We start from the raw sequence: 25,038 nt of genomic DNA on the forward strand, positions 1-25,038 counted from the left end.
ATAAACACTGCCTTTATAATTATTTAAAGTATGTGTATACATTTTTTGGGCCACCCTGTACTTAATATGACACAGGATGAGTAAACATTTGGCTTTAATAAAACATTCACCTTAATGACAAATGATATTTTCAAATGTTTCAACCAGCAGTACCATGTGAAGTACCTAATGGTTACAAGGCCTAATCCTTTATCAAGTCGAAAGTAAGTAGGTTAGACCCAATTTGTTAGCCAAATATCAATCTTCATATAGAAAGCACTTTAAAAAATTTTTTATTGAGAAATAATTGACAAATATAATTGCATATTTTTGAAGTGTACAACATGATGAACTGATATACATATCAATGTAGAATGATTATCAAGATCAAGATAATTAGCATATCCATTACCTCACATAGTTAACATAGGTAGCTCTTTTTTTTTTTTTTTTATTTTAGGTAAGTACTTAAAAGAACACTTATTACTCCTTGCACAGTGGAGGGTTCAACCTCTTAAGACATTTTTAAAAATTGGCATGAATATTTTTTCCAACATAATGACTTACTACAAATATTAAGGGCATAGGAAGGATATGTGTGTAGAAAAACAAACTTTAAAACTGAGACTACGTTTCTAACAACCATGAAAAACAATCTAACAAGAAATAATCTAACAATACCTTTTTGAAATCACTTTTTGTAGAACAAGTACATAAACTGCTTCAACTTTAAAACCTTTATTCAGACTATTCAAAATTGGAAAAAACAAGGTTGAAGTTGTATATATGACCATACCTCTCCTAGAGCTTCATATCTTTTCTGGTTCCATCTGTGCAAGTCTTCTCGGTAGTTAAAAACAAACGGTTCCCCAGTTTTTATGTGTCTTAACTGTCCCTCTAGAAGATAAACAAACAATATTGCTATGCTTCAGAAAACATGTATAATAATATGGAAAGTACAACTAATATCTGATAAAAATTTACAAGAATTTTCTCAGAATTATTTTTTCATTTAGATTTTCTCTTCAAATATCAACATGATGCAAACATATAAATACACTAAAAGACTGGCCCCAAGTACTCAAATGTTAACCTTTTTGACCTTCATTTTCTAATCTAAAGTAAATTAACAGTATTTGAGGGCCTACAACATATAAGGTCCCACTTCTTAAGCTTAGAGGCTACCTGAAGAGTAAAAACATATTAAAAGTCAAGCAATTTTTCAAGAAGTTAAAAAAGAACGAAGTCAACAATCTAAAAACTGCCATGGGCAATTCATGTGGAATTGCCTAAAGTCTAAAATGACTTTGGGTTCATATGAAGGATCCCTATAGGCTAGACCAGGCTCAGGTTTTGGTGAGATTTCTCAACTAGGCTTTGAAATATGGGTAGAATTTCAAAGAGAAATTGGAGAGAGGCAGTGAGTGAGCCAATACAGTTTGGACTGTCAAGTCAGACTCGCTCAACTGAGAGCATTTACTGATAATGAGTAACTTTACTAATAATTTCAAGAGTATACGCGATCCAGAGGCACAGACAAAACAGGGAGAATCTGAAAGAACCTGAGAATTTCTTCCCAGGTCCAGTCCTCTCACTGGATTGTACTCTCTGGTCCAGAGCAGGTGAGGTCTGTGAGTGAGTCATACAGCTTATCTCACACATTGGTGAGTGTTCTGGTTACAAAATACTTCCACGTTATGTGCCAGAGAGTGGTACTGCCTATGTAATACTCTTCAGAAAAACATGCCTCACATATTCACAGATTAATGGCTTGTTTACCATAAGCGATGCCAAATGAGTCATCCTGCTGAGAGTATTCCATGGAAAAGGACTCTCCTCATAGCAAACATTAGTCTGTACTTACTAAAAGATTAAATTATCAGCATGTTTACAAGGAGAAAAGACCAGGCCACCTGCCTTCTTTCTTTCCTAGGAGTATTCCCCTGGCAGTCAGGAGAGAAATAGACCACAAGTGAATTGCTTTAACTCCCCTGGTCACCGAACAATATAAACAAACTTACGAAAAAAGGACAGCAAATTCAAGTAGCAGGGAACAACTCGGTTTAATAGAAACAGAGTATTGAGCCAAATTGTATAATTTCACACTGGAGGACATGTGGGATCAAATAGCGCACGGCCCAAATTACTGGTCTTGGACTCTGTCCTAAGAGCAGAGAGGCACAAAGAAGGGTTTAGTGGCACAAGAGGAACATGATTAAGATGAGTGGGATTAGTGTATGATTTTATCCAACGAGGGCATGCAACCGTGGAGAAAGACTTGAAAGTTATGGCACTAAAACTTGAACCCAGGAAATATACTACTCCCAAGTAAAACCACTTCACTATTTTTATGAATCAATTTTACCACATATAAAATGGATAGTTTTAATATATAAAATAAAGGCTAATCTGTTATCAAAAACTTCTTTTTAGTACTCTCAACATGAGACACTGTACTGGATCACTATTACACTCTTCTATGTCAGATGATGTTGTAAAAACAGAAGATGTATCTAAGTTTTTCTTTCCAGAAAAGGGAAATTCCCACAGATATCAATACACGTAGACTGACAGCATCTGCAAATTGAACCACTGTGATTTTGACTAAAGTAGCCTTAAAGGTGCATGACACATAGTAACGTGTAATAGGAATGTGAAATGTATTTTCTCTGAGACTAATGTGTGAAGAAGAACTGACTTACCTAGCTAGTGAGTAAATTTAACAGACCACTTTTATCTTCATCTCAAAGGGAGGTTGTTGTGTTTGTTTGTGTCTTTAAATTCTCTACTCATTTTGGACACAGTAATTCTCATAAAATGATAAAGATTTTGATTCTTTAGGAAAAAATAGGCCCCATCAAAACAGCCAACTATTAGCATTAGTGTTAAAGGTGGAAAGAAGGTAAAGAGGCAAAAAAAAGTGAGCATTCTTAACCAGAAAAGCTACCTGGATCATTTTTGTTATAGTGGTATTTGCAAATTTGGTATTTCTTGAAGGTTTGGAAAATCTCTCCAGCTACTGTTGAAGGTATGATTTAGGATACTGTAGCTCATGGTCCCCTAAAGTCAGTTGTAAAGTTTCATATGTATACACAAATGGGAATTATTCTGGGAAGTGCATACATATATTTTATCAGATTTGTGGTAGAGTCTAAGAACCAAAACAGGCTATCACTGGCCTAAATGAATCAAGCAATTAAAAGTATATAGGATATTTTCTGTAGTAAGAGTTTAATGAATATCAAGTATAATGAAAGACATGAATCAAACTTAAACGGTCTACAAACAAGCCCAATTATTTTTTTGGTGATACAAAAGTGTGCTTCCTCATATACTGCACTAGGGCACAGGGAGTGCGGGTGAGGGTAAAAGTGGAAAAACCCTCACCTTCATCTTCCAAAGCAAGGACATTTGGGCTGGGCCTTATATAATTACAACTGGAGAATGGCTAAGTAGACATTTTAAACCCAAAGAGTATTTAAACAGGAACACTGATTTGAAACAACAAGTATCAGTTTGATTCGGGTAAAAACAATCTCTTCCCTTTTGCTTATAGTGAACTTCATATCCAAATTTTATTTTTACCCAACTAAGAACTTTAAAATCCTTTAGAAAAATTTAGAAGCTTCTTCAGTCAGGTAATTAAAGTTTCATTTTGAGATTTTCATAACCGTTTTTGTCATTATAAATCTGAAAAAGAAGCCCCCAAAGATACTAAGTTAGACTTAGCCTTTTAGGGATTTAATATTGAGACCCAGTTTCATGTTTTCAAATCCTCACCTCTTTGAAAAAGTATGCACCATTAACCCTGAATTCAAAGGTGAACTCTATCATGCTAAAAAGATCCTTAAAAGCGATTTTCGACTTGGAATGTAAGCATCTGTTAGTCTATGCAAGACACTGTCCAGGATATTTAAAAAATAAATGGTAGGTTCGTTCAAGGATGCATGTGCATTTGAGGTGTGTACATAAAAGGGCACATGCATGCATGTGCAAAGGTGTAGGTGTGTACAAAAGTGTGAGTGTAGGGCATGTGCATGAAAGTGTGTACAAAGTATGCCAAGATGTATGTGAGTGCATGAGCAAGTGTGTGTGTGTGAAAGTATCTCATAAGAAAGGGAGAGATAAAAGTGTATTGCTCCTTTGTTTTCTATTCACTTGAAGAAATGCTCAAGGAAGATGACAGACTTCAATGAAAACTGATGTCCTATATCCTTAAAGAAAACATAGTTCTATGATTTACCCACACTACCACACAGTCCCCATTCCAGTTCTGAATAAAAGAACCTAGTAATCATTTCAAAGGAGCATATGCAATGTCATTCTCAGTGCTCATTTGATTCTGTTAATTAAAATAAAAAGAAATTCAAAAAAATATTATGACTCATACATATTTTGGCATAAGATATCCTTTATTTGAAAAGCATGAAAATTAATATAAAAAAAGTGATCAAAGTTTCCAATATCTTCTATTTAAACTCATTTAATATTCTAGTATAACTGATATTGTTAAAGAATATCCACTAACACAGTGATGACAGATCACCAATTTAGTTGATGCAGCGCAACAAATAGAAAGCTCCAACTCAAATGCTACCTAGCCTGTAATAACATTACCCTTTGAGTATAACGGTGTGTTATTAATCCAATGAATCATAATTAATTGTTCCAGAAACATCCGTGCAATCTATGGTATGTGCTTCTAAATCCCAAGTGCAAAGTTTATTTTATTCAGAATTTAATTAATAAACTTTAAAATAAAGATGTTGCATAAAAAAGTCACAGAAAATTGAGCATTATGTTTTAAAATATCACAGATAATTACTGCTAGTCACTTCATTTTAAATAACATGTGAAACAGTAGCATATGTCTATATACTATAATTGGAAATTCCAAATGGATACCAGGGAGTTGAATGCTCAGGGTTGAAATACCTAAGCCGCATCTAATTCATGTCCATTGGTTTAAGTGACTTGACAATTTATGGGAAATTATGACTTGGTTCTTTTAATTAAGTGAAGAATTTCACCATGAAAGGATTATATATTATTTCTCAAAAGAAATACATAAAACATTCTTGCGAGCACATAAAAGTAGCAAATAACATCTGTCCTGTGAGTCTATTAGCATTGTTAAATAAGTATTGTATGTAGTATATACCACTTACTTTCATTAAAAGCATATTCAAATCCTTCCAGGGTATCAGGAAAATCAAGAGGTGGTTCATCTTTTTTCATTAGTTCATCCAAATCTATCCTAGATAATAAATCTAGAAAAAAATGATAAGAAATTTATTTATATTCATTTTCATAGTTAACAAAGTTTATACTGTAAAGTATTTTTCTGTTTTATTAGATTACTTTTATATGTTGCCATAACTGACAATGCTATTAAATTTCTAAGCCCCTAGAGTGCTATATTATAATGAAGTACATTATCAACCTTAACATAAGAACTTTCAAAAGTATAATTCTCAGAACAATCATAAATCAGATCCTAAACACCACTATAGGAAATTATCAACTTCTTCCCTTCAAAATATACGGCTATTAATTTGTACTTCATTAACCTCCTTTTATTGTTTTAAAAGTTTCAGATATTAAGATGACTTTTAAAAGGTCACTAAATTTTAAAATATAAATGAAACTACTGTTTATGGGTATGAAAATTTATAAATCTAAATAGTGGCAAATATAGCTTATTATTTCATTTTAGGGGAAAATTAGAATATTAAAAAATGATAACTGAATAAAATGGTTAACAAACCAGTTTTTATTCTTCACATCATTTGATTTTATATGATCAAAAAAATTGTGAACAAGATTCTTTAAAATAAACATTTTATTTGGGAATCATTTTAGATTTACAAAAAAGTTGAAAGATAGTACAGGTATTATACATTCCCTTCACCCAGCTTCCCCATCGTTAACATATGGAGTTAAAATGGTACCAATGTTGGTACATTGCTATTAACTAAGCCCAGATGCTATTATTCATCAGTTTCCCATAATGTCCATCTTCTGTTCCAGGATTCCATCCACTAGACCACACTGCAAGTATTCATTATGTCTGGTCTGTGACAGTTTTTAGTCTTTGCTTCTTTTCCATGATCTTGACTGTTCTGAGAAGTACTAATCAAGTATTTCATAGAATGACCCTCGATTTAAATGTCTGTTTTTGTGTGTGATTATACTAGGGTTATAAGTTTTAGAAAGACTATTGCAGAGATTAGCTGCCCTTCTCATCACATCACAGGTGTAAACCTTCATCAGTTGGTTAAGGCAGTGTTTGCCAGACTTCTTCACGATGAAGCTACTGTTTTTCCCTTTTCACAATCTATTCTTGTAAGTGACTGTCTAGCCCACTCTCAGAAATGGAGAGGAGGAATTATGCTCTATCTCCTGGAGTAGAGAGCATCTACAAATATTATTTGTAATTCTTTTGTGTGGAAGACTTGTCTCTCTTCACCCATTTACATATTTATTCAATCATTTATTTGTATCAGTATGGATTCATTGATATTTACTATATACTTTGGGTTACAATCAAATACTACATCATTTACTTAGTTGCTCAAATTTTTGCAGTGTTGGCCGCTGTAAGCTCTTTAACTTGGCTCTCAGACCCCTTTAACATGCTTTTTCATCTTTTTGTTTTTGAACATTTCCTTACTTTCTGCTACTACAAGATGCTCCAGGCTTATCTTGTGTTTTCCCTCCCCAGCCCTAGAATCAGTCTGTCTGGAAGCCTTTAATATCTTTTGGCTCATATTATGGGATGAGGCAAATTGCTCACTATAAGTCATCAAAAAGTCATATCGAAACTCAGAAAAATAGAAAGATAAACTTCAAATTTATTCAATTCCAAAAATATTTATAAAAAAAAAAGTTTAAGTTTTGAGAGTTTTCATTGTAACTCAAGTTCCCGATGAGAAAAAGCTCCTTGGATAGGTACTAAAGCAAACTAGTCCCTTTTTCTACAAAAGAAGTATCTCAGAAGTAACACTTTATTTCTGTTTCTCACAAAGATATACCAAATCCATCTGTATGGCTCATCAAAATATGCTAAAGAAAAAATCTGTCTACCTCAACTCTCCAGTCTCTCTCTCTGTGTAAGCCAACAAAAAATGTATAAAAAAAATCATTGTTCAGTACTCTTCAAAGTGCTATACCAAATAAACCTAAATTTACAAAAAATATACCATCTAAAACATGTAAACATTAAAGAAAAATTTTGCAAATTCTCTAGTAAAAGGAAAATGTCACATAATATGCACACCAGGCAAAAAATAGGATATGTGCTGACAAATTTCTGATTCATTAGTAAAGTTGTGAAAACCATGTAATCTGTACAAAGCAGAGTAAAATGGAAGATATTTTAATGTCACAAATTGTCTTGGAGTAGCTAGAAGATTCTCACTTCTCGCCTTCCAATGAGTTGAGGTTCTTGGGCAAAATCGGATTTCTTCACTTCACAGTCATTTTCCACAGTTCAAACCTTAGAAATCTTTTAATCAGAAATACAGAAACCAGCCAATATATAAGCAGATGTATTATGTCTAAGAGCCATTTTCTCTTTCCACCAGGTAGAAAAGGTTTCACATACTTTATCTCATTTGATCACCATGACCCTATGAAACAGCAGCACATATTATCATAGTCACTGTCTTTCAGACAGGAGGTGAGCTCAGAGAAGTAACATGGCTTGTCCAAAATTATACCTTAACAGTAAAGTGGGCTTAGTAAAATAATGTATTTCCCAATACCTAACTCAGTGCTCTTTCAAAATCACCACACTTATTCTATGTGCCCTATCAATCCTAAAATATTCAGCCCCCTCTCTTCATTACCTTATAAAGAATAAATAGTAATTAGTACAGAAATATGCTTTCACTTTGCTCAAATGATAAAATGAACAACTAAATAAATAGGCATTCCTCAAACTTCTCTGTTAACTAGAGAGCAAAATACAGATATTTTTTACTTCATTAGCGTTGAGGAAACATGTAGAAAGAAACTGTCAGACTCTCTTTCTGCTTTGTAAAAGGAAAGCAAAACTATATAACTGTATTTACACACAGAGACTAGGTCCCAAAAACACTAACTTAGGTAAAATTCAAGCATAATAAAACATTTTCATTGACAATCCCTTCAATCACCTACAAAATACAGCACAACCAAACCCATAAAACATGCATCAGATGTGACAAAACTGTTTTTTCCTAAAACATGCCTCTGGTGACTAAAGTGATTCAGCAACTAGAATTCTAAACTTCAGCTAAGCACACACAATAACTGGATAAAAATAGCATTTGGTACCCAAAAGAATTGAAAACAACGACTCAAACAGATATCTGTGCACCCATGTTCACAAAAGCATTATTCACAACGGCCAAAAGGTGGAAACAACCCGGGATGAATGGTATGGCGATTAATTTAATGTGTCAACCTGACTGGCCATGGGGGGCCCACATATTTGGTTAAACATTATTCTGAGTATGGCTGTGAAGGTGTTTCTGAATGATTAACATTTGAATCTGTAGACTGAGTGAAGCAAAATGCCTTCCTCCAATAAGGATGAACCTCGTCTGATCCACTGAAGGTCTGAATAAAACAAAAATTTATACACGGGGAAATCCAGGAACATGTGCGGAAAAAATATTAAGGGTATGGGATAATGGTGGAAGGAACATCAGATAAGCTTCCTTAATACAGGCTCACTGGCATATATTCTGTATTTAATACTGCAGGTTGGGGAGTTAGGAAGGGCTCTAACAGTTTGTTTGATTGGTTGGCTGAAATATGAACCAAAAGGTGGTCCACAATGAGTGGATATGTTTTGGTTTAATGTAAAGGGAACAATTTAAAGGTATGGGGAGATAGGAGTATTAAAGTGGATTTGTCATTGAAGACCTACTCACCCACCCTGGAAGGGTCCAAAAACATACTTTTCACCACTGCTATGAGAAATAAATCTGTGATGAGAACCCTGGAATCCTTAAAGAGCTCCCTGATGGCTCTTCTCTTATGCTAGGCCTTAGAGTGGGAACTAAAGTCATTGAATTAAGAAACATAAATGAAATGGGAGTAACTGGTTCCTAGGGTGGCAGCAGCCAAGTGGGAGCACTCTCCCACCAAAGGTAAGGTGGGCGTGGTTACCGGAATGGACAGCAGAGTCAAAGCAGCAATCAGAATAGTCTGACTCACACATACCTATGGCATTGGCTAGTTTAACATGTTGTTCCTAGAAGTAAGATAGGGAGCCTACTAAATTCTTACTTGATATGTATAAACAGAAAAGTTCTAGGTCAAATGAACAAAAGTCTAACCTGAATAAAAAATGGTCACAATCAATTCCCAGACTTAAGCCAGCTTACAGACCCAGAACAACTTGGGAGAAGAAGGGGCCGAATCCCTTAAGGAATGACTCAGGAACAGTGCCAAAAAGTACACAGTTTTCTCCCATTCTTCCCCAAAAGGGACCAAAGGCCTTATACCAAGATAACTGCATCGGGGAAAAAGAAATAATCAAACCTTTCACAGACTTATGGACACTGGCTCTGAAATGAAACTGATTCCAGGAAACTCAAAAGGTCACTGAGGTTCATCAGAGTAGGGGTTTATGGAGGACAGGTATTCAATGGAGTTTTAGCTCAGACTCATCTCACAGTGGGTTCCTGAACTCACTCTGTAGTTATTAAACTAAGTCATAATTTAGTTTGCTTTATCTTGATCAGTTTTCCCTTCAATATGATATAACTCTGGTCCAATACATGAATGCCATTATATTGATTGGATCTAGTAATCAAGAAGTAACAACAATCCAGAGTTATTGGCAAGACATTTGGTTGTCAGAGGGTAAGAAATAAATGACAAAAATTCAGGGGCTTTCCACTCCAGTGTAATTCCTAGGGGTCCAATGATGTGGGTCATGTCAAGATATCTCATGTCAAGGTGAAGGATAAGTTGTTGCAACGGCCTTTCCTACAAATTAAAAAAGAGGCACAATGCCTATCAGGTTTCTTTGGATGTTGGAGGCAACAAAGTCCTCATTTGGGTGTGTTACTCTGGTCCATTTATCTGAAATGCTGTCCAGAATAAAAGAAAGCTCTGCAGCTGCGTGTGCTGCTCTGCTACTTGAGCCATATAATCTAGCAGATCCAATGGTGTCAGGGGCAGATCAGGATGCTGTTTGGAATCTTTGGCAGGCCCCTCTCAATGAATCAAAGCACAGGCCCTAAGGATTTTGGAGCAAAGCCCTGCCATCCACTACAGATAACTACTCTCCTTTTAAGAAACAGCTGTTAGTCTGCTACTGGTCCTTTGTAGAGACTGAATGCTTAATCATGGGCTACCAAGTTATCATGTGATCTTAGCTGCTCAGCATGAACTAGGTGTTAGCTAACCCACCAAGTCATAAAGTTGAGTGGGTACAACAGCACTCCATCATCAAATGGAAGTGGTTTATATGTGATCAGGACTGAGCAGGCCCTGAAGGCAGTTAAATGAAGTCTCCCAAATGCCTATGGTGGCCACTCCTACTGCCCCACCTTTTATCTATCAGCAGGAACCCCTCATGGGAAGCTCCTACCATCAGTTGGGTTCCTACACAAACTCAGGTCTGGTTTACAGATAGTTCTGCACGATATTGAAGCACCACCCAAAAGTGGGCAACTGAAGCACTAGAGCCCCTTTCTGGGACATCCCTGAAGGACAGTGATGTAGGGAAATTCTCCCAGTGAGCAGAATTGAGAGCAGTGCACCTGGCTGTTCAGTTTGCTTAGAAAGAAATATGGCCAGATGCGTGATTATATATTGATTCATGGGCTGTGGCCAATGGTTTGGCTGGATGGTCAGGGATGAAATGAACATATTAGACAATTGGTGGCAAGGAAATATGGAGAAGAGGTATGTGAACAGACCTCTCTGAATGAGCAACAAATGTGAAGATATTTGTTTCCCAAATGAATGTTCAATAAAATATTTTAATAATCAATGGGTAGGATGACTCATTCTATGGATACCAGTCAGCCTCTTTGCCCAGGCACCTGTATTCACAGGTCTGGAAATTAAGGATTAAAAATGGGAGTGGTGCCATTCACTATTACCACTAGCCTACAAAGAAAGAATGTTTACTCTTACTACTCTTACTACATCAAAATAAAAAGCTTCTGCATAGCAAAAGAAACGAGCATCAGAATGAAAAGGGAACCCACTATATGGGAGAACATATTTGCCAATGATACATCTGATAAGTGGTTAATTTCCAAAATAAATAAAGTACTCATAGAACTCAACAAAAAGAAGACAAACAATCTAATTAGAAAATGGGTAGAAGACCTGAACAGGCACTTCTCCAAAGAGGACAATACAGATGGCCAAGAGATGTATGAAAAAAATGTTCAACATCACTAATCATCAGAGCCATGCAAATTAAAATGACAATGAGGTATCACCTCACATCTGTCAGAATGGCTCCCATCAACAAATCAACAAATGACATGTGCTGGTGAGGATGTGGAGAAAAAGGAACCCTAGTACACTGCTGATGGGAATGCAGACTGGTACAACTATGGAAAACAGTGTGGAGTTTCCTAAAAAATTAAAAATGGAACTGCCATTTGACCCAGTGATCGCACTTCTAGGAATATATCCTAAGAAGCCTGAAACACCAATAAGAAAGAATATATGCATCCCTATGCTCATAGCAGCATTATTTAAATAGCTAAGATCTGGAAACAGCCCAAGTGCCCATCGGTAAATGAGTGAACAAAAAGAGCTATGGTACATTAATGGAATACTACTCAGCTGTTAAAAAAAGGACCTATTATCCTTTGAGGCAATGTGGAGGGACCTGGAGATTATTATGCTAAGCAAAATAAGCCAATCAGAGAAAAACAAATATCACATGATCTCCCTTATATGTGGAATTTAATGAACAAAATAAACTGACACACAAAATAGATCCAGAGGCATGAAAGCATGCAACAGACTGACAAATCTCAGAGGAAAGGGGGGTGGGGCAGGAAGAGATCAACCAAAGAACTTACATGCACATATGCATAACCCATGGACACAGACAATAGTGTGGGAATGGGGAGGAGGGGGGGTCAATGGGGGTAAAAAAGAGGGACATCCATAATACTTTCAGTCCTCATCTAACCTGACTCATAATCACGGCTAATTTAATTATTCCCATTTTCTTCATCTGAGGTTCTAGATCTCTCTCTCTTGCTCCTGGTTCTCAGCCTATCTTACTAGAAATTCATTTTCAGCCTCTTAAACTGGCTCCTCCTTATCTTCCTGACCCTAAGGTTGAGATGCCCTAGGGCTGAATCTTCAGATGTCTCCTCTATTCTGCCTACATTCACATCCCTGATGATCTCAATCATGACCATAACTTTAAATATTATCTCCATGCTAATGATTCCCAAAACTATTATCTCTAATCCAAATGCTCTCCCAAACTCCATACTCAACTTCTCTACCTTCATGTTTAGGGGGCATCTTAGTTTAATATCTAATGCATTTAAAAGCTAAATTTTACTTTCCACTACAACCATGGCCACTGCAATCAGCTTTTCCCAATTTTTTTTTTTTTTTTAAATCTAATTAATGGTGCCTGTCTTATAGCTATTTAGGCCAAGAACCTTCAAAATTATCTTAGTTGTTTTCTTAATATCTCATGTCTAATCCAACAATGAATTATGTCATGTCATCTCTTCCTTCAAAACTTAATCAGAATCTGTCCATTCTTTATCATCCCTTCTGCTACCACCCCAATCCAAGATGTCACATTTGTGAGGAGAAAGCAATGCTCTTAGCTATTTTCCACTGTTGTAGGTAAGAAAGTGTGGTAGGTAAGGGCTAGTTACACCATTCCTTTAATAGATCATTTGCTCTAAAAGCAGGTACAAGGTGAGGCAACAGGTTGCTTTATCCTATGTATTCATTAGGCTTTCATAAAAAGAGATAAAAGAAGGCAGTAAGAGAGACTCTTGAGGTATCTTTATCATCCAGCCTGCCACAGCAGGGCAAAACAGCAGCTAGGGATTCAGAGGCCATAGCCAAGATGGTCTGGTACATACTCAGGTGGGACATCTCCTACAAAGCATCTTGAAGACCAGATGGACTATGCTGAATCACATAAAAGAGATTTTTATCATCTGGCATAGCTGGCATCTCAACATTTAGAAAACACATAAGATATTTTTTCCACCACCAAAGAAAGTAACTGTGAGACCCTGCACAAGTTACTTAGATAATCTGATCTTGGGCAAGTCACTAGACAGTTAGACTGAAATATATGATAATAAAGAAAACTTAGAGGTCCATAATTAATACTTTTTTAGAGGTAAAATTATTTTACATAGCAGGTTCTTTGTGTTTGTTTTTTTGTTTGTTTTTAAGCCTAGAACTCAAAAATCCCAAAGAATGTCTAAGGCAGATTCCTTCTGAGTTATTAACATGAAGGGCCTCTCATAAAATATCCCCAGTGCCAATGCCACAAAGATAAAATGCAGGATTAGGCAGATCACTACCCTAAATTAGTATGACATTGGAAGCAATAAAAATATGATAAGGGCACTATCTATAGTGTTAGTTTTACCAAAAATTTATATGGCCTTGAATAAGAAAAGTGTTAAGAATTCTGGATGTAAAATTACATGATTCCATGATTTATTTACTGAGTACAGACTATATCTCAGACACTGAGATAGTTGCTGTGAGGGATACAAGTAATTACAAACAGAGTAAGTACTATTTTTATTTTAGAATTGAAATAAATGGCAGGCCACCTGAATATTCCTATACCTTCATCAGGCAAAATGAAAATATCCTAAAAAAGCAAATTAAGTGTGTACCTTTCAGTGCTGTAGTCTTTTCTTTTTCATCTGGACCTCCCTGCTGGATTTGTGCCATGCTTATCCAAATTGGGCACAAAATTAAAGAGCTCAAGGAAATAGACATCAATCTTCAGAAGACAGTCTAGAATGAATGAAAGCAATAAATTAAGCTCTACTCAATCCTACCTACTCCATGAAAACTTCCTTGGTCCTCCCAGTTGAGATTAATCTCTCTACCCTGATTTCCCACTGCACTTTGTTGATATCTATACTACAGTACTTATCAAAGCCTGCCTTGCAATGTAGTTATTTATGTATTTATCTGGGTCAGCTAACAGATTACAAGCCCCAGGATAGAGGTATCAAGTTTTTTCATCTTCACATCTCTCATGTTGCCAAACACAATACCTTATAGTACATACAGATACCTAGTGTTACTGAATTGAATTTAGCTAAACTTACTATTTAGCTTTAGCTCTTTATTATCTAATTTAAAAATCTCCAAGTAATTTCAAAAACTTGAAGTTTATTTTAATATATTGTAAGCATATGCCCTCTACAAGGTCAGAATGTCTTCTCCTGGAACATGCAATCAGAAGGAGAAAAATAAATAAATACAAAAGGTAGCTATAAGTTTCCTCTAATATAATTCAAAATACAACTCTAAAGGAAAAATTATCCCTTTTAAAAATGAAACTATGGAAACAACCAAAGTATCCTTTGATAGATGATTGGAGAAAGAAGGTGTGGCACATACATACAATGGACTACTATTCAGCCATAAGAAAAGATGAAATACTGCTGATTGCAACAACGTGAATGGACCTTGAGAATATCATGCTAAGCAAAATAAGTCAGACATAAAAAGCTAAGAACCATATGATTTCACTCATGTGGGATATAAAACTGAAACTCAGACACAGACAACAGTACGGTGGTTACCAGAGGGAAGGGGGATGGGAGGGTAGTAAAGGGTAAAGGAAGCCAAATATATGGTGGCAGAGATGATTTGACTTTAAGTGGTGGGCACACAATGGAATATAAAGATCACGTATCATGGAAAACCTATATAATCTTATTAACCAATGTTATCCCAATAAAACTAATTTTTTAAAAAAAGAAACTATGTTACATTCACTGTCTGGAAACCATACTCTACAAATGGCAGTCAATGAACACTAATAAAATTTGTTTTATCAAAGCCTAATTCTGCATTTAAACTATAAATAGATGCCTTTCACAGGGTTACCATGAACAGTAAAAAAAAAAAAAAAAATGCAACACATACAATGGAAAAATTAAACTAATTTAGTCAATCCACAACTGTTAATGAAATTATATAAAAATTCCATTCATGACAACAATAAAAGAAGACTGAATATTCCTCTGATTAAGGAACCCAAATGATTTGCTACCCACTCAGCAAAACTCTGCTTCTATTCAGAGGTACATTTCATAATTATCTTTAAAAACTGAGGCATTTTCAAAGTCAGCAGAGTGTAGCAGAAAATACTTTAAGAAATTAATACTGAAAAATAACCTTTTTAAACTATGAAAGCTCCGAAGAGTCATAAATCAATGCTGCCCTATCTCAATGCTAAATGTAGGTGGGGTGGTATAAGAGGAAGAGCACTCTGGCTCTACCACTAACTAGCCACGTGTCTCTGATAAATTACCTAACTTCTCTGTGCCTCATTTTCCACATTTGTAAAATGAAACTGATAATCATGCTGCCTCATAGTGTTACAGTGAGGTTCAATGTAAAACATTCAGTACAGTGCCTGATGCATAATTATGATCTCAATATCTGTTGGCTTATATTTTTTCATTGTTTTAATTGTATCCCAGCTTCACCACTTAATAATAGCAGACTCTGGGTCAGGGACAGGACACTTAATCTACAAAATCTTCAGTTTCCTCATTTATAAATGTTGCTCATATAACAGTGGTTGAGAATTAATATTACAGAAGCTGTGTATAGTTGATCATTGCTATTATTAGCAGCATTACTGCTCCTCAATGGTTTGAGATTTTCTAATAGCAGTAACTAGAATATAAGACTATTTTTGACTGGCAAAGTCTTTTTACTTAACATGGATGTACTTTTCTTCTGTGAAAGTTAACTTAAAACTCTGTGAATCCTACATGAATAAAATGTGTCTATAGTTCCTTAATGAATATTCCAGTCTGTAGGATGGACAATGTACAACACATGAGGATGCAATGGTGAGTCAAACAGACATGGCCCGAGTGAGGGCTTACTCCCTAGCTGCCAAATCAAACTGCCAAATAACCACTAAAAAAATATATAAGACTTAGACTGATAGTTGCAGTATTATAAAAAGGCAACATTTGTAAGGGCTATCTATTTACATCCAAGAATTAGTCTTATCTGTTAAAAGTTACACAAGTTTATGCATGTTTCACCAGGGACTCCTTATTATACAAATTAAAGAGCAATGTTCATAATGAGAGATTCCACACAGTGCTCTTTGCTAACAATTCCACAACTAAATTAACTATCTACAAGGAACTTCTTGCATTTTTACTTGATCACTCTGCTAATTCAGTATTTCTTCTAAATATAAACTGTTCAGTTATTTTTCATTAGCATCAACATGACTGATTTCTAACAGAACAATTTATACAACTATTTCAGTTTAAACAAAAATGAAATTATAAAATATTTTTGGTGCTAGAGTCATTTTCAAGATTTATACATGGTGACTACAATTAGTAATACTGTATTATATACTTGAAAGTTGCTAAGAAAGTAGATCTTAGAAGTTTTTCCCACACACAAAGGTGAAAACTATATACTATATAAGGTGAGGGATGTGTTAACTAACCTTATTGTGGTAATCATTTTGTAATATACGCATAGTGCATCAAATCAGCACATTGTAAACCTTAAACTTACATAATGTTCTATGTCAATTATATCTCAATAAGGCTTTTAAAAAGCTCTAACTACTCTACAATGTTTAATAACACATTCTCCCTGTAAATTTTGATCTCCATGAGGACAGGTATCATTCTGTCCCTAGCACAATGTCTGGCATATTTGGACCTCAACGGTATTTGTCAAATTTACAAATAAATGAGTAAAAGATAGAGGGGGGAAAGGATTCACGTTTTAAAGAATCATTTTCAAGGTTCCCAATATTAAATATCAATTAACAACTATATTCCTATTCTATAGGAGAAACCTAAAAATACACATTGCAATTCACTGAAGTGATGATATGTAAGTTAAGAGACTACTAATTTCCATCTGAGACCCTAAACGTTATTGCAGATGCAAAGCAGGTAAGTATGAAGCAGAAGCTACTTGTCTGTTGCTTTCTAACGCGTTAGATTTTTTTCACCCTTTCCAGTTATTTTCCATGGCTATGGCACAGCTGGTGAAACTAAATCAGGAACATTTAAAATTCTCAATTTAGTTTCCCTAATAAAAATTCAGAGTTATAACCTGCATGACCACAGATAAACACTACTGAAAATGCAGCCAGCAAGCTGTTTGATACATTTGATATACATTAATATGTGCTCTTGACATAGTTTATTTAGTATTATCTGATGGAGGTTAGGTTATAGGGAATAAAGTGGTGGAAGGTTTTTACTGATATGAATTGGGACACAGTTGACATGTTGTATACTTCATGATAACCGCTGCTGTTTAAATGTGGTTTCTTAGAAATGGTTATAGTATAAACTAGATTCAAAACATCTCAGTTTGGGATTTCATTCTGTGAACTACACAAAGCAATTATCATATCTCCTTCCTTTCTATGATTCCAACAGAGAATCCAGTATGTATAAATAAAGCTGTAAGTAACTTGTCATGTGTAATCTTTATCTAGCCAGCATTTTAAAACATGAAACAGCATAATATTTCTTACTACCCTGTTTGCTCAAAATATGGCCTGAACACTTATAAAACGTACAGAAAGATACACAGAAGCCTTAGTTTTAGGTGTGTTTGTTTTTAGGCAAGTATAAACAGGAACTAGATAGAGATGATTTTTGCAACAGAAGGCCTTTCCACCTCACATTCTAAAAGCAATGATAAATGTACACAAAATCTCACAAGACAAGTAAAACTGTGTTAATTCCTGGAACTCCTAGAGCTGGTTTGGTCCCAAAGAATCTTTGCTCACTGTCAAGCTCTGGAAATCCAGCTCACAATAGCCTACTTGCAACTAAAATTACAGTACATGAGTTCGTACCAGAGATTTGTGAGGAACCAAGAAGATCCACTCAATTTCATTAAAATATCTATGTTACTCAAAAGTTGCTTATCAACAAAGGTTAGTTCAGAATAATCCCATGATTACTGTTTATACTGTTTATATCTTATTATAGCTTACAGTTCTTAGGCTACAGTACAAAAACTATATGTTTTGGAGTGTGTGTGTGTGTGTGTGTGTGTGTGTGTGTGTGTGTGTACACACAGGCCTATGGGCACTGGGGAAAAGGCTGGAGAATGAGGGCATTGTACTGGAAAAGACCTGGACAACAAAGCGCAGGGTAAAAATGGCTTTTGGTGCATAGAAAATGGTGAATTCTGGAGAGAATGTAATGTCTGTTTGGATTGAGATTTTGGCTCAGACTAGGAATACAGGGTTCCAATCCAAGCCTATCTAAAATAATTCCTTAGTTTCCCAAGCAATGTGATATGGTAGGTTTGAAATGAAATAAAACAAAATAAAAAAAACAGGTGTTTTTTATCTCAATTCTACCATCTAGTAGGTGAGTGACTCTGAGAAAGTCACAACTTCTCTAACCTAAGTAATGGGAACAAACAACACACAAAAAAAACCACTTCTCTTTTAGAGGACGATTATGAAGATTATATGAAAGAATGTACACAAAAACATTTTGCAAACCGTAAGTTCCTTTACAAATATTTGTAATCCACATAAGTAAAAACTGATTTGGTTGCAATTAGTTTGTGCTCAAACTCTAAGAAAGATATCCAAGTCAGTCCAATGTATAGGAATGAGAAACTCTTGATGTGCATCATTTGGGTGAATTCTATAAACAAATAATTAAGTCCCACAATAAATAGCTATTGAGTTGACAGGTTTACAAGACTATATTGAAGATAATCATAACAGAATTTAATTTGTGATATAACTTGTTTATATTCTTTCCACTCTTATTAAAATGTATGCCTGGAAAAGGTTCAATATGTGAGCTCCACCTTCATTTATATTAAAGTTGTGTCCAAAGAACACTGTTCCAACTATCTCCTAAATGCACATGTTGGCCATAAAGTCACCAAGTCCTTTAATACCCATTATCTTATTAGGTAATCACCACAACTAGGAGGCGTAGGCATAGTTTACATATCTCTGTTTTACAGAGATGCAGCATCCGGGCTTTGAGAAGATACGTAACCTGGTTAAGGCAACCCAGATGGTAAGTGGTACTTAAAACTCTAACTCTGGTCTTCTGACACTTTGTTCTGAGCTCCTTCTACACAACCATGCTGGTGGAGTCAAACTACTTAACTTCGACTAGAAAAACAATTCCAGCTTTTTTATTCTATAGAAGGTTTTCACTCTCATGTACTAATTTATATTATCAGGAAGTATTACAATTTGGAGTCTGAGCAAGTTGGAGGTAGTTAATTATTTATCTATCAAAACTGTCTTAGTCTTTTTGGTCTGCTATTCAGAATTCAGATTAATAAAAATTACTACCCATCATTCCTCATAATACTTTGGTAAACAAAGAATCTAAAAGAAAGAGTTAAAAGTTAAGGGATATCAAATACAAACATTTCAGAATATCTGCAAGACAATGCTAAGATAATTCTTAAGATAATTCTCAGCTTTGGAACACCAAAACCACCACCACCACCACCACCACCACCCCACCCCAAGAAAAAATAATTTAAGTAGTTTTTTATGAAGTTTTCATAATATGAAGCAGAAACAGCAGAGCTAAGGCCAAGGAAAAAATAATTCTCAAAAAGAAGATATGCTCAAAATTTTAGAAACACAGAATATGTCAAACACACAGTAGCCTCTATTTTATTGGTTAAACATGTCATATAAGCTAATTAAGACACTGTAATTCTAGGGTACACATAAATAATACAACACAACTAATATTATAAATGTACACAGCTCCAGGCCCAATTGAACAAGCAGAAGCTACCTTCTTAGATTTCAAAGTATCTAATACCATAAAATAGCAGTAATAACACATTCACAAAGCCTGTACCCAGTTTTCTTATTCCATAAACATGCTTACTAGCAACTCTTCTAAGCTTCGTGAACTCAAGGTCTAAACCAGATTTTAAAATATAATATGCATGTGGTAGACACTAAGGTGAACTCTCCAGATGCCCCTTCAGGGGGAACTTGCTGCTCAGCTGCAGGGAGTTCAGTCAGCAAAAAGCCTCCGGCAGTTCACCTCACCAGAGCCCCTCTCAGAGGTAGAGTTGCTTCACTCAAGGTCATACCTTCCCCAAGTTGGCCCGCACTCACTGACTGAGCCAAGTGGGAATATGAAGGCCCAGCCATTTCAGCCTGATGCAGAACAACTCTGAGAGGTAATATTGGCTCCAGAGCTCACTGCCAGCAGGTTGGCTAAGGTTTTGTCAGGCCTATAATAAGTTCATCTTCTCCCTCTGACCAATCCCATTGTCCTCCTTTTCACAAGTTCCATCTCTAATAAACATCATCCACTCCAAATTTTGTCTCAGCAACTGCTTCTGAAAAATCCAAACTGTGACAATGTACTTTTCTAAATGCTTTTTTCCCCCTGAAAGTTAAACAAAAACCTCCTGATGTTAAGAGGCAAGATATATCCAAAATAACTCTGACAACCCAACAATAAAAAGACAACCTAGTTTAAAAAATGGACAAAAGATATGAATACACATTTCTCCAAAGATATACAAATGAGCAAGGAGATATAAGTTCAATATCATTAGTCACTAGGAAAATGCAAATCAGACAGTAAGATACCATTTCATACCCTATAGCATGGCTATAAACAAGAAAGACAGTCACAAGTGTTGGTGAGAATGCAGAGAAATTGGAACCCTCATACATTGTTAGTGGAGATGTAAACTGGTGCAGCCAGTTTAGAAAACAGTTTGGCAGCTCCTCAAAATGTTAAACATAGATTTACCATATGATCCAGCAATTCCACTTCTAGGTATATACACCAAAGAAATGAAAACACATGTCCACACCAAAACTTACACACAAATGTTCATAACTGTCAGAAATAGAAACAGCTTAAATGTTTATCAAGTGACGAAGGGATAAACAAAATGTAGTATATCCATACAACAGAATATTATTCATTAATAAAAAAGGAATAAAGTATTGAAACATGCTACAACATAAATGGCCTTGAAAACATTATACTAAGTGAAAAAAGACAGTTACAAAAGATCACATATTGTATAATTTCACTTATATGAAATGTCCAGAATAGACAAATTCCCAGAAATAGAAAGTAGATTGTTTTGGGGAGTTTATGGGGGGCGGGAATGAGGGGTGACTGCTAAAGGGTGCATGGTTTCTTTTGAAAGTGATTGATGATTCCAGTAGTCCTAAAGAGATGCATTTGCACTGTAGTGTGTGTCGCTCTGTGTAGTAAATGGCTCTCTCATCATCTCTTCTTCTCTATAGCTATAATACTAAAGGTCAAGGCACAGTTTCGAAAGGGAGGAGGCTTGACCATCTCACTCACTCTTCTCATTTCCTTCCATGAAATAGGTGTGATAAATGGATTTCAGGCAACTCACTTAAAGAACATCTCTCTTCAAATGTCCCAACCATCCCTCTCACCAGAGCCAGGCTGGCAACCACCTCGGCCTGCTCTGCTTAGACATTAGGGGCAAACACATTATTTCCTAGGTATATAAGGTGAACATTATATATAAAGTTTTTTGTAAATCAAAGAGCTCAACTCTAACCTGTTCTAGTTCTTTGTATTGAGGGTTCTGTGTCAATGGTAATTTGCCTCCCTGGGCTGTCATTATCCCTTACATATATCTTCCAATGAAAATCTGGTCAGAAGCACTGATTCATTTTGGTCATTATTTAGTTAATTCCTTGGCCACATACCACCTAATAGCACCCCACTTTTACCCAGTTTTTAAGAGTTGAAATTTGTAATAGCTTTATTATTATTATTTCAACTGACCCACACATTGTACTTACTTCACAGTGAGAAATGTACCATTTACTATAGAAAAAAAATGAAAAACTTAAGCATATAATCAAGCAATTTACTCTTCAGTCCAGTAAGCTATACTAATAACACCAGCAATAAAGTTTAATGGCAAAGTCAAGCTTTGTGGAGACCAGTACACTGTAAATAAGTCACTTAAGTTCCACTCATATCTAATGCCTACTGACAGTGTACTCCTTATTGTTTAAGGGGAAAATCTCTGTGGAGCCTGACTTTACTTAAATATGCTAACAACTAAGAATGTTATTTAAGTGCCTTCAGAATGAATTTCTATTTGGCTTCTAGAATTTCCCATTTCTTTATGAAGAGATAGTGCTTTCTAGAATTTCATGTCTGTACTGTATTTCAACAATACCCACATCCTGGGACTAATAGGAAATGAACTCAGAAAGATATGAGGAGGCTCTATATTGCTATGAAAGTACAATTATCTGATGTTAAAAATAGAGAATTAGGAATTTGAAACTTCAAGCAACCTGTTTAAGCTACCATATTAGTTACAGTGGTTATTTACTTTATTCAGAAAACAATACACACAATTCATACCTTGCCTAAATTAACAAAGGATTTGAAGCAGCAAAATTCTCTTATTTCAAAAGCAAAGAGCTTTGAACCCTCCTTGCTCCCACAAAATATTTTTCCCCACCGAAGACAACCATCACTTAGCCAAACTATTAATTACAGGAAATTAATTCTGTGGTACTGAAGTCGTGCTGACAAGGACACTTTGTGAAACAGTAAGCCATTTATTTATTAGATCTATGCTAAAACACACTATGCCAAATAGCTCTCATTACTATTGTCTACATAAGCACAAGGTGGTAGAATCTCTTCCTATAGCCATAAGAGTCAAGAATTTTATAACTACACTTCACTTTGAACATTAAAGTCCATTTCGAACATTCAAGTCCTCTGAGAGACCCACCTGTTGAAAATAACTAAACTAAGGAAATACATTACAAAATATCAGAATATCTACAAATTAACTAAATTAACATAAAGGAAGAAAACCATAATAACTTCAATATCTGCAGAAAAAGTATTTGACAAAATTTGATACACATTTTTGGAAGAGAAGTCACAACAAACTAGTAATAAAAAGGAAAATCCTTAACATGATAGAGGGGTACAAAACAAACAAACAAAAAAACAAAGAAAAAATAGTCTCCTTGGTAATATATTAAAAAGATTCTCTTTAAAATCAGGTAACAGAAAAGAATGCCCATTATTACCACTTTACTATTACCACTGCTAGTCAAAGTTTTTCTGGAGGTTAAAGCCAGTATAAGATATGGAAAAATAAATAAAAATGTATAAAAATTGAAAATAGGAAAACAAAATTATTATTTGCAGATGATATGACTAAATAACAACAAAACAAGAAAAATGAACAAACAGGATTTTCTGGAATCAAAAAACAAGAAAAATCTCTAACTATATTATTAGGAATAAAAAGAAAATTTAGCAAGATGGCTAATGTGATTTATATATAAAAATGAAGTGTATTTATAAATACCAGCAACTATCGGTTACAAAAGTTTTTAAGACAATTTATAATAACAAAAAATGAAACATACATAGTAACAGTAAACCTAACAAAAGAGAAGTTAAACCTATAAGCAGAATATGATAAAATGTTACTGAAAGACGTTAACGTTGCATGAAATATATAAAAAGATATACCATATTCATGGATAGAAATGTTCAATACTGTGAACATATCAATATCCTCTAATTGATCAATGGAGTCAATAGAATTCCACTCAAACCCAACAGGTTTTTTTCACAGACTCTGAAAAGTTACTTAAGAAAGTTCTATGGAAGAAAAATGGCCAAGAATGGCTAAGACACTCCTAAAGAAAAATATGATATAAAGAATTACTTTACTAGGTATGACAGTAATTAAGATACTATGTCATTAATATTGGAATAAACAAAGTGACCAACAGAATAGAATGAAACTCCACCAAAAATACACATAACAGATTCATATGACACAGATGACACTGACGTATCACTGGGAAAAGGATGAACTTTTCAATAATTGGGACAACTGCTTAACTGCATAGCAAAAAACTTAAATTCCTACCTCACTCCATATACTGACATTACATGGTGGTAGCAGTGGGATGGATTATGGGCATATATGTGAAAATCAAAACTTTAACTTTCTAGAAGAAAAATATAGGAGACTGCTGTTTATTTATTTTTTTAAATGTATCTTTATTGTTGAAAGTATTACAGATGACCCCCTCCCCCCATTGATGCCCTCCTTCCCACTCCCGCCCTCTCCTGCACTACTGTCTGTGTCTATGGGTTAGGCATATATGCATATAAGTTCTTTGGATGATCTCTTCCCTCTCCCCCTTCCCTCTGAGAATCCTCATTCTGTTGCATGCTTCTGTGTCTCTGGATCTATTTTGTTTGTCAGTTTATTTTGTTCATTAGATTCCACATATAAGTGAGATCATGTGATATTTGTCTTTCTCTGACTGGCTTATTTAGCTTAGCAAAATACTCTCCAGGTCCATCCATGTTAAAGAGACTACTGTTTTAATGCTGGGGCAGAAAATACAACTATAATGAGATATTATTTTACACTCACCAGACTAGAAAGAAATTAGAGTTTGACAATACCAAAAATTAAGAAGAATAGAGTATAATGGAGATTCTGATTCACATTACTCATCAAAATATAAATCAGTACCACCACTTTGGAAAAATTGGTATGAGATCTCCCAAATTAAACAGTATCATAATCTTCAACCCAAAAATCTCATATCTTGGTCCACGACCTGGTCTTGTACACGTACATCTGGAGAGAGGTATGAAAACATTCACAAAATGTTCACATAATAAAAAAGCCAGTTTACTAGTTCTTTTAGCTGCATAACAAGTTACCTCAAAATATATTTGTCAAAAACAAAAAACAGTTATAATCTCTCAGTTTCTGTGAATTAGAAATTTGGGAGCAGCTCAGTAGGGAGGT

At 35.1% G+C, this 25,038-nt stretch overlaps 1 protein-coding gene across 4 annotated transcripts in view; it reads right to left on the reverse strand.

The window, feature by feature from the left end:
• Nucleotides 1-25,038, reverse strand: part of ARB2A (ARB2 cotranscriptional regulator A) — a 306,630-nt gene that overhangs the window by 269,546 nt on the left and 12,046 nt on the right. For 3 of the 4 annotated variants that reach the window (XM_087815446.1, XM_087815443.1, XM_087815444.1), the window contains exons 2-4: nt 13,845-13,968; nt 5,148-5,249; nt 776-876 (exon numbers count right to left, since the gene is read on the reverse strand). In XM_087815446.1, coding sequence (XP_087671572.1) covers nt 776-876; nt 5,148-5,249; nt 13,845-13,950 — 309 coding nt within the window. In that variant the 5' untranslated portion in view covers nt 13,951-13,968. The remainder of the gene's footprint in view (nt 1-775; nt 877-5,147; nt 5,250-13,844; nt 13,969-25,038) is intronic. The other variant, XM_087815445.1, reaches the window with a different exon arrangement.

This window comes from Miniopterus natalensis, chromosome 3 (assembly GCF_054644295.1).
Source record: "Miniopterus natalensis isolate mMinNat1 chromosome 3, mMinNat1.hap1, whole genome shotgun sequence".
In the NCBI taxonomy this organism is placed as follows: domain Eukaryota; kingdom Metazoa; phylum Chordata; class Mammalia; order Chiroptera; family Miniopteridae; genus Miniopterus; species Miniopterus natalensis.